General features: G+C 30.3%; 1 protein-coding gene across 6 annotated transcripts in view; it reads right to left on the bottom strand.

Moving 5' to 3' along the window:
- LOC109596530 (cAMP-specific 3',5'-cyclic phosphodiesterase-like) overlaps nucleotides 1–17,303 on the bottom strand; it is a 229,574-nt gene that overhangs the window by 93,664 nt on the left and 118,607 nt on the right. The window contains exon 2 of one of the 6 annotated variants that reach the window (XM_049967674.1): nucleotides 13,361–13,565. The exons of 4 other annotated variants lie outside the window; for them this stretch is intronic. In XM_049967674.1, coding sequence (XP_049823631.1) covers nucleotides 13,361–13,470 — 110 coding nt within the window. In that variant the 5' untranslated portion in view covers nucleotides 13,471–13,565. Of the gene's footprint in view, nucleotides 1–8,063; nucleotides 8,379–13,360; nucleotides 13,566–17,303 lie in introns of those variants that run through there. One more of the 6 variants, XM_049967675.1, reaches the window with a different exon arrangement.

Raw genomic sequence — 17,303 nt, 5'->3', positions numbered from 1 at the left:
AAGTTTATTGCCAATTATTACACATCACACATTAACAGTCCAAAGACGTGTACTAACATGAGGGTTAAACAGTTGCAGTATATAATATGGTAATTTGATTATTTTCTCCAGCAATTGGAGCACAATGAGTATGTTTTTTTCGTTGAACATTAACTTCAATTGCAAATTGCTTGACATTAAGTTGAAACACGGGAACGAATTTTATCCGGAAAATGCTGACCAGAATCATTTCTATTCTCTCTTGTATAGTTAAATACTCCATTCTAAAATTTGTATTAATATTACAGCATAACGGAAATAAGTATTTGTTTCTGGAAAGTACCTAGAACCGAGTAAAATGCTTGTTTCTCGTTGGCAAAAATATTGACACAAACGGTTCTTATTTTGATTAATAGTTGTGTTTAAACTGATATTTATGATTTACATTTTTAAGATTGGAAAACGTAATAACTTTTTTAACACTCATATTTTATAAATAATCATAATAAAAAGCCCTAAAAAGTAAAGTATAAAGAAGAAATTATTTTATTTTAAGTACAGTTATGGAACTTACTAAAAACACTTTTTTGATTAAATTACTACTTTCATCGCCAGTTTTGAAGGAAATGACCCCACATTTAAACACTACTTTAAAATACATTAAAACATTATATCTAAAATTTTACCAGAAATGTATTTCAGAAACGCGAATGAAATTTCTTAAAATCTGTCGACTAGAGTAATAAATGGAAAATGATGAAAAGAGGATATTACGAATCTGAGTACTGTCTAGAATCGGGCGAGATACGCCATTGAAAGGAACGAACAATTGTCAACGTTTTAAATTGCTTTACAACTTTTTTTGTCTAACTTTAATCACATTATTGTACCAGTCTTCCACACAAAACAAGTTTATCGTGCTAATTAGTTTTATGAATAGTAAATATTGAGTCAGGCAAGTTAATCAAATCGATGTTCAACCCTTCAAACGTTAATTGTAAGTTTATCGGATTCGAAGCAACGAAGCGGCCAACTCTGTAAGAAACTTCTCAATATGCTAATTAATTTAACGTCGGGTTTACAAACTTTGACATACCCATTAAAACGAGCAACAAAACAAGAGTAAAACTTGGCACGTAAACACTTGCTTAAATTTTTTATTCTGTAAAGAAAACACATGTGCAGTAACATTTAAGGTATAAATGCGAAACGCGATCGTGCTTAAAACATTCATGCGATTGTAAAATCGCTGACACATTTCTTTGTGGAACCTTAGACAATTTCAGGAACAGGAGCACACTAGAGAACGTTTTGTATGTACCGTATATTCTCGAATTTTAAATAAATTATAGATGCTTTGTCGGAGTTTTTCAGTCGTGGCGAAATTAAACTTTACAGGCGATTAACACTTTCGAACGAAACCTTTCAAAACTGTCTGAAGGTGAAAAGTTGGAAACGACTTCAAACAGAATTCCAATTACCCAAATCACTAATCGAAATTCCTATTTAAAGTTTCCAGTCGAAAAATCGAAATGAACGGTTCAAGTGTAATTGAAACCGACGTTTTGTCTTAGCGAAAATATGATTGAAGGATTCCGGTAATTTCAGGAGGTTTCATTAAATCCGGGGCCGTAGTTTAAATCCTGAAATCCGTCTAGTTTCATTACGTTCTTGGAGATTTAATGCCTCTCGTTAGAACCATCCAAATCACCTGGTGGATTTGAAATAATAATTTGGAAAATCCCAGATTTTTCGAAGGTTAAATTAACGTGAAAATCGATTCGTTTTCCTGCACTTTAAAAACGGTTTTCAAGTCGGCAAATTAGAGAAGTTTCGTTTCATTAAAGGTGTCAAAAGTTCGCAGACGATGAGAATTTTCTTTTGTTAACAGTTTCACTATAATTGGCTTCACTTATTGACTTCATCCGATCAACTTTAGCTACCGTTAAAACTATTTTAAAGCACAGATAAACGTCGATTGTTTTCCGCATAAAACACATTTTTATGACGTTAATTTATGCACGAACGTTCGATGAAACGTAATTCATGGTGGGCAGGATTTCTTTTATGTTCGTCGTGAAATATCGAGCTAGTTGCTCGATGTAACCATATTTCACAATTTTAAAACACCTGGCAATATAACAGTTGGGTAAAATGTCACTGGGGAACAACCCTTTTCAAACAACTAACATAAAACGTTTTGTAGAGAAACGAATTGCAGTTTTTTCCTGTAGGAATTGTGCCTACTGATGCAAATTCACATTGGGAGTCTTTTATCGACATTTGCAATTTTATTTTAAATTCAAACAAAATTGCTGATTAATTAATTTAATATTTACATTTATTTTTGCTTACAGTAAAACTGAAATTGTTAATTACACAATTAGTAAATATTTAATGAGTTAAAATCAAAATATATTTTACCCATTTATATTATGACACACGTAACAGGGGAAAATTTAATCCATTCCTGTTAAAGTTATAATCTCGCTTTTCGAACTACAAAACAAACAATGAAGAAACAACCAACGGATTTAATTTTGTTGTAATTAACTCGCCATCAATAATTCCAAAACGTGACTTGAACTTATTCATTTATTTTCCATTGCTTTCAGTTCGAATTTTTTAAAAACAAAAACAATAAATTTAATGAATTACATAAATTGTTAATGACATTAGTTTATAGATTCTGATATTTTATGTATTTTCTCTGAGGTAATATTTTCCATGGAATTTTAAAAAGTTAATGGTTTTTTAAAATTAGCTCCCATTTTCGGAATATCCGTAGAAAAGTAATATTTAAGCAAATTACAATCCAATATGTTCACCCTGTTCATCATTTTCAGCTCAGAAAGAATGTAATCTAGATGAGAGTACAGGGAATATATGTGTAAGGATATATTGGCATCTATAGCACAGTAGTTTTAAGAATAATAAATCCTTAACAATTTTTACATTTTATCAACTGTCTTGTTTATTTAAAATGCTGAAATGTTTTTGATTATTTCGATTGTATTAATAGTTTTATTCTGCGACGACCCGACTGAAGTTGAATATCCATCCATATTTATCCTATGTATTAGATAGATGTGACTGTAGACCCAAAATGTTCGTAAAAAACAATTAAGTGAATAAATTATTGGTTTCAGTCCATTTTATGTAAATCTTGAAGTTCACAAGTGAAAAATTATGGAAAAGAATACAAAAAATTTTAGTTATTTTTCATACTCAATAACTCAGAAAGATCGAACTATGATAATTTTGGAATTACATAATGTTTCATCTATCTTTTCTATACAATTAAAAAAAAATCAGGCTACAATACCATAAAAACGTAATAAATTTGTTCCTGTAAACTGGGTAAGAGAACCACTATAAAAATAACATTATTAATGTATTCCACCCGTTTAAGTTTCTTTTCTCAACCCCATAAATTTTAGTTTGGCAAAAATAGGTCAGAGTAGATCCAGGTGTAAAGGTAAGAAATTGCCTCGTTAATTTTATGGAAAAAGTCTATGGAAAGTGTGGCGTGACTGCACATTATCATTCAGAACACTAAAAAATAATCGTCCGATTTTATCCTGGTTTTAGTTTCAAAAAAACGGTCGATTAATTTAGTTCAGTTACTTTGTCGTCTCTGAAAACATTTAATTATGTGATTATGCGGCTCTCCGAAAGTTGTAACGAGCCATTGTAATTCGTTACGTTAATGTTGCTATTGTAAATTTGCACTCGGCATAATTTAATATTTAATTTCGGGCTCTAAAAGCTTTTACCCTGCAACGTCAAATTACACATCCGCATATTATAATAAAAACTCCTTTTTTTGTTAAACTTGTGTTAATTAGAGCAAGTCTCGAATTTTATTTAACAGTGATGAAATGTGAAACAAACAGAATTGTTTCAAAAATTTTAAATAAAAATAAAAGCCGAAATGTCAATTATAATTGAGTTGAAATGGTGAACATGATTTCATTTATTTATGTGAAAATGTTTTTTAACTTCGTTTTAAATTTTACCCCTTCGGTTCTTTTGATTTCATTTATTAAAGGGCGAAAATTATTATTAAATTTCCTCGTTTAATATGCCATAAATTCAATTCATCATGATTTAATAAGTTTTTTATAAATTAATTACGTGAAAATATTGTTAGCTGAGCACATTAATAATTTTACATGCACTAATTATTAATTAATGAAATTAATTAAAGTCTCGCCTATGAGGATTACGTGACCTTTGGGCGTGGACTAGTTGATGTCGCGAAACTTTGCACAATTTTAATAGACGTCGGTGCAATAATTTTAATTGAAAAGTTAATTTGCACCGACGTTTTCACAAGACAGGCAGTATTGATCGACGGAAATCCGTGCGAAAACATATAAAATATGAATATTTACCCCGAGGAATTGAAGTTTTCACTCGAGATATTTATCATGCCGAAAGCTTTTTTCTTGTATGCACAATATGCTTCAAAAACTTAAATCCTATTGACGAGAGCGAGAATCGACCGATCTGAATAGTCCCGGAAATGTATACAAATATAAACATGAAAACTTCAAAGTTTGTCTTCTTTTATTATCATTTTTGCGACAGAAATAAAGCTTTGATAGATCGTAAGAATATTATATAAATTTGATGTAAGGCTGTTATTTCCTCATATTATTTGAATAGTGTCCAAATTTACGGTCAATTTTATGTCGTACGGCGTAAATTATCTTTATAACATCAGTTTTATGGCCTTACATTAAACAGGTGTTTTATTAAGCAACCTAATGAGTTTATCATGCGAGACTGCTAATTTTTATGTTAATATTCCATTAAAATGATTTGAAACTAAAATTAAACACATTGTTTAAATTCCCACTTTAGTAGTAACAAAAAACATTTTGCTTTTTTAAAATGTTTATTTACAGAATTATTTACCTTTTCTTTTAACGAGTTGACTGATTTTACAATTATCGACAATATTCGTTTGGAATTTTAATTTGAACATCGGTTTTTCGTAAAACTACGAAAACTAATGCGGAAGCTTGTTGTAGCTTTTTACTATTTATTTTAAAATTATTCTTTGTAAGAACTTTTCCTCCAGCAAGAAAGGAAAACATATTTTAATTTGCAATGCAGAAAAGTTGGTAAGTGGCTTTATGAATATTTATAAAAGGTAATGCCTCAAGCGGAAAAATTATTTTTAAAACGCCAACTGCAATCTTCATCCCACTCAATAATTAGCTTCCATTTTAATTAACTTTGCTTCTAATAATAAACAATTTATACGTAAAAAACTAGTTTTAATAATTAGTAATTCATCTTTAGTCGGAAACTTGTGTATGTGACACAACAATTAATTTCTCTGACTCGAGATAAATGATCTATTTCATTTTGTCGCCTTTGTTGCATTTGACATTTAAAATTATCACAAATCACCGACATGTGTTCATTACGATCAAAATTTGCTAGAGTTACACATTCAAACACGTTTTAATTTCAGAAATTATTATCGTACTGTTTCCTAATTTATCTTTATAGTTCCTCTTTTGTTAATATCAACAGAAACATACATTTTTCTACAAAACATAAAAAGAAGTGATTTCAGATTCAAAAAAGTAAACTGTAAACGAAAATTCAAAGTATATGTTATGAGATTCCTGCTGAGTTGAAACAGTTTCCTGCTGTCCTTTTACCTTTTCCAGTTTAATATTCGCCAGGAAAACCAAAAGATAGCAGGAAACTTCACGAACATCGATTTGAAGGTTGCTGAAATTAGTTCGTCTATTCGTCCGCAGATGGCGCTGCTGTTTGTTTCAGCAGGAATAATAAAACAAATTAGATTTCGTTGTTGACAGAAATATGTTGTAAAAATAGCTGCTGTTAAATGTTAAACGATTTACTGTTAGTAAACTCACCGATAAGTACGAAAATGATTTATTCGTGCTTACCTGAAAATAAAAAAAGATATTTTATATATTAAACATGTAAATAAAACAAAGAAAATAACAGTTTAAATTCGCATAAAACTAGATTTTCCCTTTCTGGGTCCTTGAAAATAGTAATAAACAAATATCATATATAAATAAAATAATAAATTAGTGACGTAAACGTTGTAAAAATATTTAAAAAATCATTCGGTTTGACATTATTATTTTTAATCCGAATTTAGAGGATGAAAAACCGCGAAATTTAATCAAACCGAGAAATGGAAACGGATAGCGTTTAACTGGGGACGGCATTTCGCAGTGAAACGGACGGGAAACGGTTCTCATCCCCCGCAGGAACTTTAACGCGTTCAGTTTGTTCGGTTTCAAATAAATTAGTTGACGTGACGTTCGAATTTTCACACAGTCCCCTTTTTGCCTTCCTTTCACACAAAAATACACATGGAATTAATCGAAATTTAACAGGTTTTTTTCTGCGGGAAGGCTTTTATTTTGAATTCCGAATGTATTTAATGGAATGAGCTTCGAGCGAAACATCAAATTAATTTAAAATCAAATAAATGTACAAAAATCGTGCTAAAAAACTAATATTCTGGCTTTTTGTTTGTTATATTTTGTTCCTGTTGACTGATTTAATAAAGAGTTTTACATAATTTTATGTTTCAATAGCTTGATATTTTATCGAGGAAATAATGTTTAGAACAACACAGCACTGCCAACTCTTATATACACTGATAACTTTCGAATGAAACAAGACTTCGAATACAAACCATGTAAAACTAAATTTTGCCTTAGTTTACATGTGCCAAATTCCCCAGTACCATATGGAAACTATCAATTATCTGAAAAGTGTGTTATTGTGATACCCCTTTAAAATACTATTTTGACAAAATCTAGTCAAGGGTTTCAGAGTACTGACCTATTCATTTAAAGTGTTAGATAAACTTAAAGAAAAGACAGTTCAGGGTTTCTTATTAAGAAACTCGATATTCCCACAAAAAAGTAAGAATGACAAGTCAATATTTACAGAATACAAGTTTAAGCACCTCGTTTATTTCTGAACTGTTGGTTGGGCTAATAATGATAATTAAAGAGAGAATTTTTAAATTATTCAATGTCATTTTGCTTGTTAAAACCTGATGATTATTTACATTATTATGAGCGGCTCATTGAATGTTTAAATAAACTTAGAAAAAAAACTATTCAGGGTTGTTTATAAAGAAATTCGATATTATTACAAAAAAGTAGATATTAAAAAACGTGAATATTTTCACAACAAAATATGGTTTTACACATTTACATCTGGACTCTTTATTGTGCTTATAATAGTTATCAGAATGGAACTAAGCACCTCGTTTATTTCTGAATTGTTGGTTGGGTTTATAATGATAATCAAAGAGAGAATTTTTAAATTATTCAATGCCATTTTGCTTGTTAAAACCTAATGAGTCCTTACATAGTTACGAGCGGCTCATTCAATGTTTAGATAAACTTGAAAAAAAAAACTATTTAGGGTTTTTTATAATATAAATAATTCGATATTATTATAAAAAAGTAGATATTAAACGTAAATATTTGTACAACAAAATGTGGTTTTACACATTTATTTCTGAACTCTTGATTGTGCTTATAATAGTTATCAGAATGAAACTAAGCACCTCGTTTATTTCTGAATTGTTGGTTGAGCTTATAATGATAATCAAAGAGAGAATTTTTAAATTATTCAATGCAATTTTGCTTGTTGAAAACTGATGAGTAGTTACATAGTTATGAGCAGCACATTCAATGTTTAAATAAACATCAAAATATACAAAAAGGTATATATTAAATGTGAATATTTGTACAACAAAATGTGATTTTACACATTTACTTTTGAACTCTTAAGCACAATCATGCTTATAATAGTTATCAGAATGGAACTAAATAACGGCATTGAATAGAAATTAATATTTGTTATAATGTTGGCATGTGCCAAATTGTCCTATACAATATAGAGACTATCAACAATTTTTTAAAAGACAGTGTGATCTCGCATCTCTTGGCAATAAAATGGTGAGTCCTAATTTTCAACTCTGACATTTCTAAACAGTATACAGTACAACATTATCTCCAGCAATTTTATAAGTGACAGGGGTGATTAGTTTCTTTTACCCTCTCCGAACTTCAGGTCCGATAACGACGGTCCATCCGCGTCGCCTCCTCAAAACGCGCTGCTCGAAAGCCGCAAAATCGTCGTGGTGCTTTTTTCTTTGGCCTGACATTTTTCAAAAAACCGTCACTCATTTAAAATCACTTCGCTTCACTGCGCAATCACCGCACTATTTATTTAACTTGCACGTGAACCGACTGCAGTAATCAGAATCCGATTGATCCGTTTCGGAAATCGTGAAAAGCTGGGAAAAACGTCGACACAAAACTCGGTATCTTCGATACAGAATTCGCGGACGGGTTCGAAAATAGAGAAACACGACTTGTCACATATGTAGAGCGGCAAAAATAGACGTCGTGGTGTTTTTCAACCGGCGACCAAATAAAACGCCCATCCGCATAATATTAATTGTGTGTGTGTGTGTGTGTGTGTGTGTGTGTGTGTGTGTAGACGGTGGGGAATATTTGACAAAATGCCATCGGATCACGTTTTTCCGAACACGGACGTGTAGTCGCCCCTGACCACCCTCCAAAATGTCAATTTTGATTACTATTCCACAGCTTCTAGTAGTGACAAATAGTAAAACATAAAGGAATATTTTAAACGAACAATAATATCTAAGCAATTAATTTTTAAAAAGTTGTTAATTCGCACTCTCGTTAAAAGACAAAATTTTTGGCTCTGCTTACCGTTGGAGTTTAATGAGCCGATTTTCGCATACAAGTGATTCATCGTCATGTTTTATGGCACGAAAGATGCAAAAATTATTTTCGTACCGTTCCACGAAAGATTATTCGTTGCAGGAAACATTCAAAGTCATAATGAAAATTGGAGTTGTACCGAAAAACGCTCGGTTTTGTTTAAAATATTCTGACGATTTCCATTTAGCGCCGAAACTTTTGCGGAAATGGCATTAAAACTTTTTCTCCACTTTACTTTTCTGGCGCACAAATTAAGCTTCCGTAATTCACTGCGGATACGATTCTAATTTTTATTCAGACTTTTTTGGGATAGTTTTAATTGGTGGTAATTTCATTTTTTTTAAGTTTGCTGCTTTAAAATTCATTTAAATGGGACTCTGATTCGCGGAAAGTAAACTAAGCGAGATTTTATTAAAAAACGTCAGATTGCAGATTTGAGATTCTCATACGTATTTTCAAACATATATTTTAGGGTAAAATAAAGTTTGTGGCGTTTTAAGATGCACAAAATTAAACATTAAAAACGAGCAAACTAATGTTTCCTTATAGGATTAACTAACTGAAGCTGGTAATAAATTGTTGAAAAATATTAAAATTTGGAGCACTAGTTTGCAGTAAACATGTAAAATAAAAACTATTCTACACATATTTTTAGGGTCAAAAGAATACGAAAATAATATTATTTTATTTAAATTTTAACCATTTATCCAAATAATGACAAATTTGTGTTTTCAGTTAATTAGAATGTTGTTCAGATATCCAATTATCAGATTTGAGGTTTTCATACGAATTCTCAGATATATATTTTTAGGGTAGGAAAACTAATGTCTCCTTATAGGATTAGTTTATGAGTATATCAAAAATGAACTTTCCAGAATCACAATTGGTGAGACAGCATTCTGGAAAAAAATGTTAAAAAAAAAATTAATAATTGAAAATCTATTGGGTTTAGGTATTTTCTGGGTGAATCACCCTGTATAATATTCTGATCTATACATAAAAAATCGTCATATTTTAATTTGACAAAAAATTCAACTAATTAATATTTATATCAATTAATCAGTAGGGATTAACTAACTGAAACTCATAATAAATAATAAGAAAGTAAATTATATAAATAAAATAAATTATAAGAAAGTAAATTATAACTTTTATTAGGGAAAATGTTGCATTTATCACTTTGTTATTTTTATCGTTTTGCAACGAAGAAGTTTTCTCCAAAGGCAGTATTAGAGTTCCTGAAAACTTTTTAATGTCACCGTCCTGCAGAACAGACGAACAAAAAATTTTAGAACAAGTATTTCAATTTATTTTCTATTACCAACTTCCCACTTTCATATTATTAGTTAGGTGCTTTAAAACTTTTGTGCTAATAATTTCAGGTTGAAAATAGTATTTCTTCGACTTTTGACATGTTTATTTCGTACAATTTTAATTGTTTTTGAAAGGTGTTTGCTGAAAGGTGATTTGATGACCTGAAAACAATATTTAAAAATACGCATAGTAAACTGACATTGTAAATAACTAAATATAGATGGCACAAAGATAATTATACATTTATGTTTTTCCTGCTTATCTGACAAAGTGCCAGAGAATTCAGTGGCAAATCGAAACGACAGCTACAGGAGAAAACCGCACACTTAAACCAAAAATACACAGATGTCGTTAGATATTTAACAACCTCGCGCTTAAATTGCGGTCACATCATAAATGAAGTTGTTAGTGCGAAAACTAATTATTAAATTTGGCAACCGGGAACAATTCCTGCAAATCGTCGTACGTTCCATTATTCATTGTCAATTGTGACACGCGCCATTTGGCTCCGGTTTCCGTAGAGGTTTACCTTAAACGAGGGCCCGGAGCTTTCGACAAACACTGCACATCTGCCCCTCTTCTCTGTCGGTGATGCATGTACGTTCGCACTGTTTGCGAACGGCACCCCGCCGCTTAACGAAAATATCGTTGGTTTTGGTCAGGAACCCGGAACGGACCGGGAACGTGGCCACTAAATCAAACATCAGAGATCGTTTCCAGGGAACTCGTAGCTATAATTTTACCGAAAACAGGTCGTTATCGTTTCCTAAATCGATTTGGCACCGTCTACAGCCGGCTGTTGCTTCTCTAGTTTTCAATTTCGATTTGTTATTCGCATTTGAAGCACACAAAAAAATGGAAATGAACATCGGAACAAATGAGGAGTGGGACGATCGCTCGATACTCGACACCGCAGGATTCACGCTTTCGGTGCTGATGCCGCTGCTGCCGCTCCTGCTCCGGAGCGTTTTGGGGCTGGAGGACCGATGCTGCTCTGCACTATCGATCTGGTGCCCCTTTTCGGGCTCGTTCTCCACAAAACTTCACATGTACTGTTTGTGTTTGGAAAGTGCACGGATTAAAGTAATCTCCAAGAAAATATATTCAATTCTTTCAGTTTTGTGGATCTGTCCTTTAGTTCTAATATTACTTAACACAACTTAACTCAACTGATGCATAAAAATTTTTTCAGTTGTTTTATTTGAAAATAAAATACGTCCACAACCTCTTCAACATATTAAACGACAATTTGTTTATTTAATATATAAACCAGACAAAAAAATGAACTCAGTTAATATCTGATTGAAGATAAACAAGTTTGTGAACGCTCTGTTTAACGATGTCTGTACCAAATGACGTCTTTAATATAAAGTTACTTTCATACGGATAAACATATCAGTTGCAGAATTATTCAATTTCAAACTTTCCTCTCATTTTTTGTAATTTATTAATGGATTTTTAGGAAAAAATAAATTTATTATAAATATATTTATAACCTACTATTCGCAAGCGCTGAAAATTGGACAGAAAATAAATTGTACAAAACCCGAATGAATAAGTAATTGAAGTCGATGAATATGTAAATGGAAATTGCGAGAAGGAATAAAGGACGAATTAAACGCGAACTTTTCGTATTGATTTGAGTTCGATAATTGCGACTAAAAACTCTTGAAACTATTCATTAATGTTACGAAATTTAATTTTACTAATTACTTGAAACAGTTACTCTATGGGAATATAACTTTTTAACTTTTAATTAAAATTGATAAATTATTCTGGTAATTAAATAAAAGAAATGAGAAAATTTCAAATTGTTAAAGGTTAAATTTATTTACATTAGTAAATTACTAATCTCGATGCATTCGCCATTTTTGAATACATATTTATTCTGATTTTTTTTTTCCTTTATCATTTTTGTATTGTTTGTAATTCGAATACAATTAATACACTATATTTTTTATATTATAAGCAATAATTTACTTGGAGGACTGTTCTATAACTATTTTCAAAGTCAGATGAATACGAAAATAATATTATTTTATTTAAATTTTAACCATTCATCCAAATAATGGCAAAGGGCATGCCAGTAAAAATTGCACCTTGTGAAACGACTGATTTAAATACCGGATGATATGTTTCGAGGCATGGTGGTAGCTTCTAGGAAAAAAAGTAAGAGCTATATCTACTTATAAGAACGTTAAAAAAACGAGGTTATTTTCTTAATTTTTATTTTCAACCATATTATGATAACGATAAAAATATGGAACTATTTTTTTTAATTCCTCTTTCAATTTTCGATGAAATTATGAGCGTCACATTGAAAAAAATTAAAATTGATTTTTTGCTCAAAAATCAATTTCTTTTTATGATTTAACTCTTGACATGATAAAATACAGAACTTTTTTAATTGCTGTACTAGTGAAAACAACAGAATAAAGTCTAATCATTATTATAAACTTTATTTCTAACTATAATGATTAAATCAATATAAAATACTATTGTTTATATAATTCAACTACGTTTTAGAAAATTTAAACTTTCCTTTAACTTTAAAGTTCTGTAGTTTATCATTTCAAAAGTTAAATCATAAAAATTAATCGATTTTTAATTTTTAACTGAAAGTTGTTCAAATATCCAATTGATAATAAGATTTCGATAAAAATTTTCATACTTAATACTTTTGAATTACCCTAAATAAATAATATATTGGGTATTGATTAAATTAATTAAAAGTTTAACATTAACATCAACCATTTGAATCAATAAACAACCGAAACATGTAATTAAATGCAAAGCGAATCCTCGTTTGATCTATAATTACTTCAATCAAACTTGACCTAACAATTAGTAAATTAACTATCGGTTCATCTGTGGTATTTAGCCAATAAATGCACTTCACTAAAATTATCTTTTAATCATATTTATTTACGGCCCAGATATTTTCGCAAATTTAATAACTAACCGAAGAATTTTCAATCAAATATGACATCATGGTTATTAAAAGTGCGACAAACAAACAATTAATTTTCTTTAACGACTGTTTGATGTATTGATGGGAAATCAACGATGCAGTTTTATCGCGCACATTTCAAAAGTCGAGAATGTTTCGAGCGTTAAAACAACATTATTCCTCGGAGTTAAATTACTTGTCCGAATTTTTGGCTAGAGCAGTTTTTAATGATATTCAAACACGTAATTTAATTAGCTTTGGGTTTTATATTCTTAATTTTACAGTTAATATCGGTCTATATATTTTAATTGCTTTTTCCGGGCGCGAAACTCACCTACAGATCCAGCTGTGTCTGCGCCTAGGTGCGGGCGAGGGCGGCACAAGCAGTTGGTTGCCCCCGGTCGAGACCACCCGCACCTCCGGCACCTTCAGCTCGGCACTCATGTTATGTCACCCGAGATTCGCCCACACTATCACTCCGGGGGCGCATCGTCACACTTGGGGCGACGTGCCGCCGTAACAAACCGCCCGTCTCTAACCTGAAATCAACCGACACTCTACACATCTGACGTTGGAAACGTCACTCTCCAACCAAGTCCGATTCGACGACATGGCAACGGAAAACAAAACAACAATTTTGTTCTTTTTTCAGTTTTCCTTCGAATTTTCGATGCGGCAACGCAGCGTTTCTTTTAATTTCCGGAGCGAAAACGGCGCACCGAGTGATATTCGGCGATTCTTTACGGCGAAATTAAGTTTTACAGTCGGAAACTTAACTGTGGGAATTAAAATTGGCGCGAATGAAACGTGAGGGTTTTCCAGTTGTCGGACGTGGAAACTGCGAGCCTTTCAGACGTTAAACGAGCTACGAAACTTTATGACAGCGGGACGGCTCTAAGTTTATATTTGAAAATGAAACAGTAACCGACACCTTCTTGGCTTTTAACGTTTTTACGGTGTGAAAATGCATAAATTTTCATTGTGGTAATTTAACGGGATATATTTATATTTATGTAACTGGAAATTTTTAAAAAATGTTGAGATATTTTGAAGGTTGGTTTCCAGTAGTTATTTTGATAGGATTGTGAAAATTTTATTAATATTGATCAATTCAAACAGGTGGACATTAACAACACCTTTAATAAATTGACAAATATGAAAATAGACGTCAAATATTTGGCACAAGCTTGCAAATATGAATTTAAAAAATCCCCCTAACGTCACAAAATTAAAATTAAATTTATGTGCTAGTTTAATCAAATTTATTATACTTAGAATGACACCAAAAATTTCTTGTTAAATATTTTTTTAAAAGTATTTTTAGTATGAAATAAAAAATATAAGCTTTTTAATTTTAAAATTATTTTATATAAGTGGTAAAAAACAATTTCTTACATTAATTGAATTTAAAATAATAAAGTTACTGTACAAGAATCAAAGTGGTGACGTTTGTTGATATATGAAAAATTATTTGCATAAGTGATTTATATAATTATTTATGTCATATTAATGGTATCTACAGTATTGGCAAAAAATAAAGTAACTTCCTTAAAATTCAAATAATTTTTGTCCTGTTCAATAAAATGTATTTTGAAAAATAACTTCCCTTTATACATTTAACAGTTACATTGTTAAATAATAATGACTATTTATTTTGGACTAGCAGAAAGCAGAGCAACTATTTAAAATTTTATTACTACAAATAATTGGTAATTAGTATTTTAATTAATTCTACACTAAGATAGTGTAAAACTCCCTTATTATGAATAACTTCATCAAACATCTTTTTTTCATGAAAAGCAACAGATGATCAATAATATTTGGATTCATATTTTGCCAACCGAACCATGAATAAATCTTGCTGATTACTATACTCTTTGTGTTTTATTTTGTTATTCTTTATTTCCCACAAGTTTTCAATGGAGTTTTAATCGGGAAATTGACAAGGCCAGTTCATAACATCATCATTATCTTGTTGAAAATAATGTTTTAGTAGCATATTTTATCGGTATACGATACGAGGTAGTTCCTCAATATTTTTTTATACATAAAACGATCCATCTCTTCCAAATCCCGAAAAGCTGATCCATACCATTACCAACCTGTCTCCGTGTTTAACAGTGAGTATAATAAACTTTGGGTTAAACTTTTCATGATTAGGTCGCCTTGTATATAAAATCCCATCACTTCTAACCAGATTAAACTTGATTTCATCACTCCAGTTCGCTTGTTACCAATCATTTAAAGTCCATTGTAAAGGAACCTGATAAACTCAACTCTGGCTCGTCTGTTCTTCTCTGATAGTAACTAGTAGTTTTTTAGTCTGGCCTTCTCGCATGAAGACCCCCTTATAGTAATCTAACTATTACGGTTCTTGAAGATACATTAATTCCAAGTTTTACCTCAAATAGCTTTAATTTTACTGGAACGCAGGAAAGTATCTTTTTTGAAGTTGGATAAAATTTGTTTATCCTGAAACCTATTAGTTTTTTTTTTTTGGTCTTCTAGTTTTATTTTTTCCTTCCACATTAGCAAATCTTGAAAATTGTTGAAAAACACGCGTTACAATCAAGTGATATTGATATTTCTTTTATCGAATTGAACGAACGGTACAATCCATGATTTTAATTCAGAAAATTATTTCTTCCCACGAGATACTATATTAACTCACTTCACTTTGGTGTATAACTGTAAAACTGTGTGGTTTTTGTAGAGATTAGTAACATTTAACTCTACTATTTGCAAGTCCAATATATAGTTTTTTGATTTGTATCTAACAGAATTATTTTTAATAAAGAAATATCCACCAATATGTTTGTAACAATTTAAGTAAGTAAGTGTAGGTTGCTCTACTTTCTGCCAATACTGTACATAAATTAGTTATTAGTTTAAGAACGATATCAATAATATTTTTGTTGGATACTTTACACGAATTAATGTTTTACAAAAATATAATATGATTTAAATATACTTTGGTTCTTATTTATATTTTTATGCTTGATTTTATTAAGAACATAAAAATTTCAGTCATCATTATAAAGCTTAATAGATTTCAGCTCAGTAAGAATTTTATTACTTATAAAAGTTTAAAAATCACAACTGTACAAAATTGCAAATCCAGTATAATTAAAAAACAAAAAAAACCTAATTAAATTTAATTGGACATTAGTTTAGTCGAGCAGTAAATTCAGTTTGTCAGCTTCCTAGATATATAATCGAATTATATTCGTGCCTCAATTTAGCATGAAAAGCGGCATGTTAATCATCAAATTAACTCACCTCCGTTTAATTACCATTTACTCAAACAAAGAACGATCGATTACGTTGCCAAAATGAACGTTTTTCAGGAAATTTAATTTGGTTTATATTCCTTCTGTTTTAGTTATTTTGTTTTTATATTTTAAAATTTATTATGATTAAAAAGACAGTATAAATCCTTTGTTTTTAAACATTTGTTAATAACATTATATAAATAATAATTAAAAGTATGTGTTCCACACTTCTTAATACTCACTATTCAGGCAGGGTATTTGAATATTTTTTAACTTGTATTATGTTTCTAATCAGTTTTTTATTTATTTTCAACTTTACTTTATTTTTATTTAAATATTTTTTAGATTTAAAAATGATTTATATTTTTTTATATTTTAATTTCTTAAAATGTACAATTTTTTTTTGTTATTACTAACTAAAAAATATTTTACAATTTATAATTTGTTTTAAATTTCTTTTATTTTTTTTTTTTAATTTTTTGTAAACTATTTTCAATAATTTTAATATTCATTCATGCATGGAAATTTAATTTGGTTTATACTTCTTCTGTTTCAGTTATTTCATTTTTATGTTTTAAAATTTATTATTAATAAAAAAACAATGAAAACAGTAAACAGTAACATTTGTTAACAAAATTATAAAAATAAAATAAATTCAATAAAGCATTCAAAAATACATAAAATGTTTTAAACTTATTCAGTTTAAATGTTAAAATCAACATTCAGCAAGACAAAAGTACAATAGTCACAGAGGACATTTCCTGAGTGACACAAAGTTCGCGGGGCCAAACGTGTTTCCTTCCGCGCTTTAACATTGTTAGACTAATGCCATTTTCCGGAGTACAGTTTCTCCCCCAAACTTGCCGAAAATTAAAACTAAATCCGGATTAACATTCCAACCAACCGGCTGCGGAACGTCTCCGTTTCGTTTTCGAGTCGGAAACCAATTTTCCCGGATACCTCCTGTTCGAAATCTAATTTTCCATAAAATTTCAGACACGTGTG

The sequence above is a fragment of the Aethina tumida genome, chromosome 5 (genome assembly GCF_024364675.1).
Source record: "Aethina tumida isolate Nest 87 chromosome 5, icAetTumi1.1, whole genome shotgun sequence".
Classification (NCBI taxonomy): Eukaryota; Metazoa; Arthropoda; class Insecta; order Coleoptera; family Nitidulidae; genus Aethina; species Aethina tumida.
This window is presented reverse-complemented; position numbering and strand designations above follow the sequence as displayed.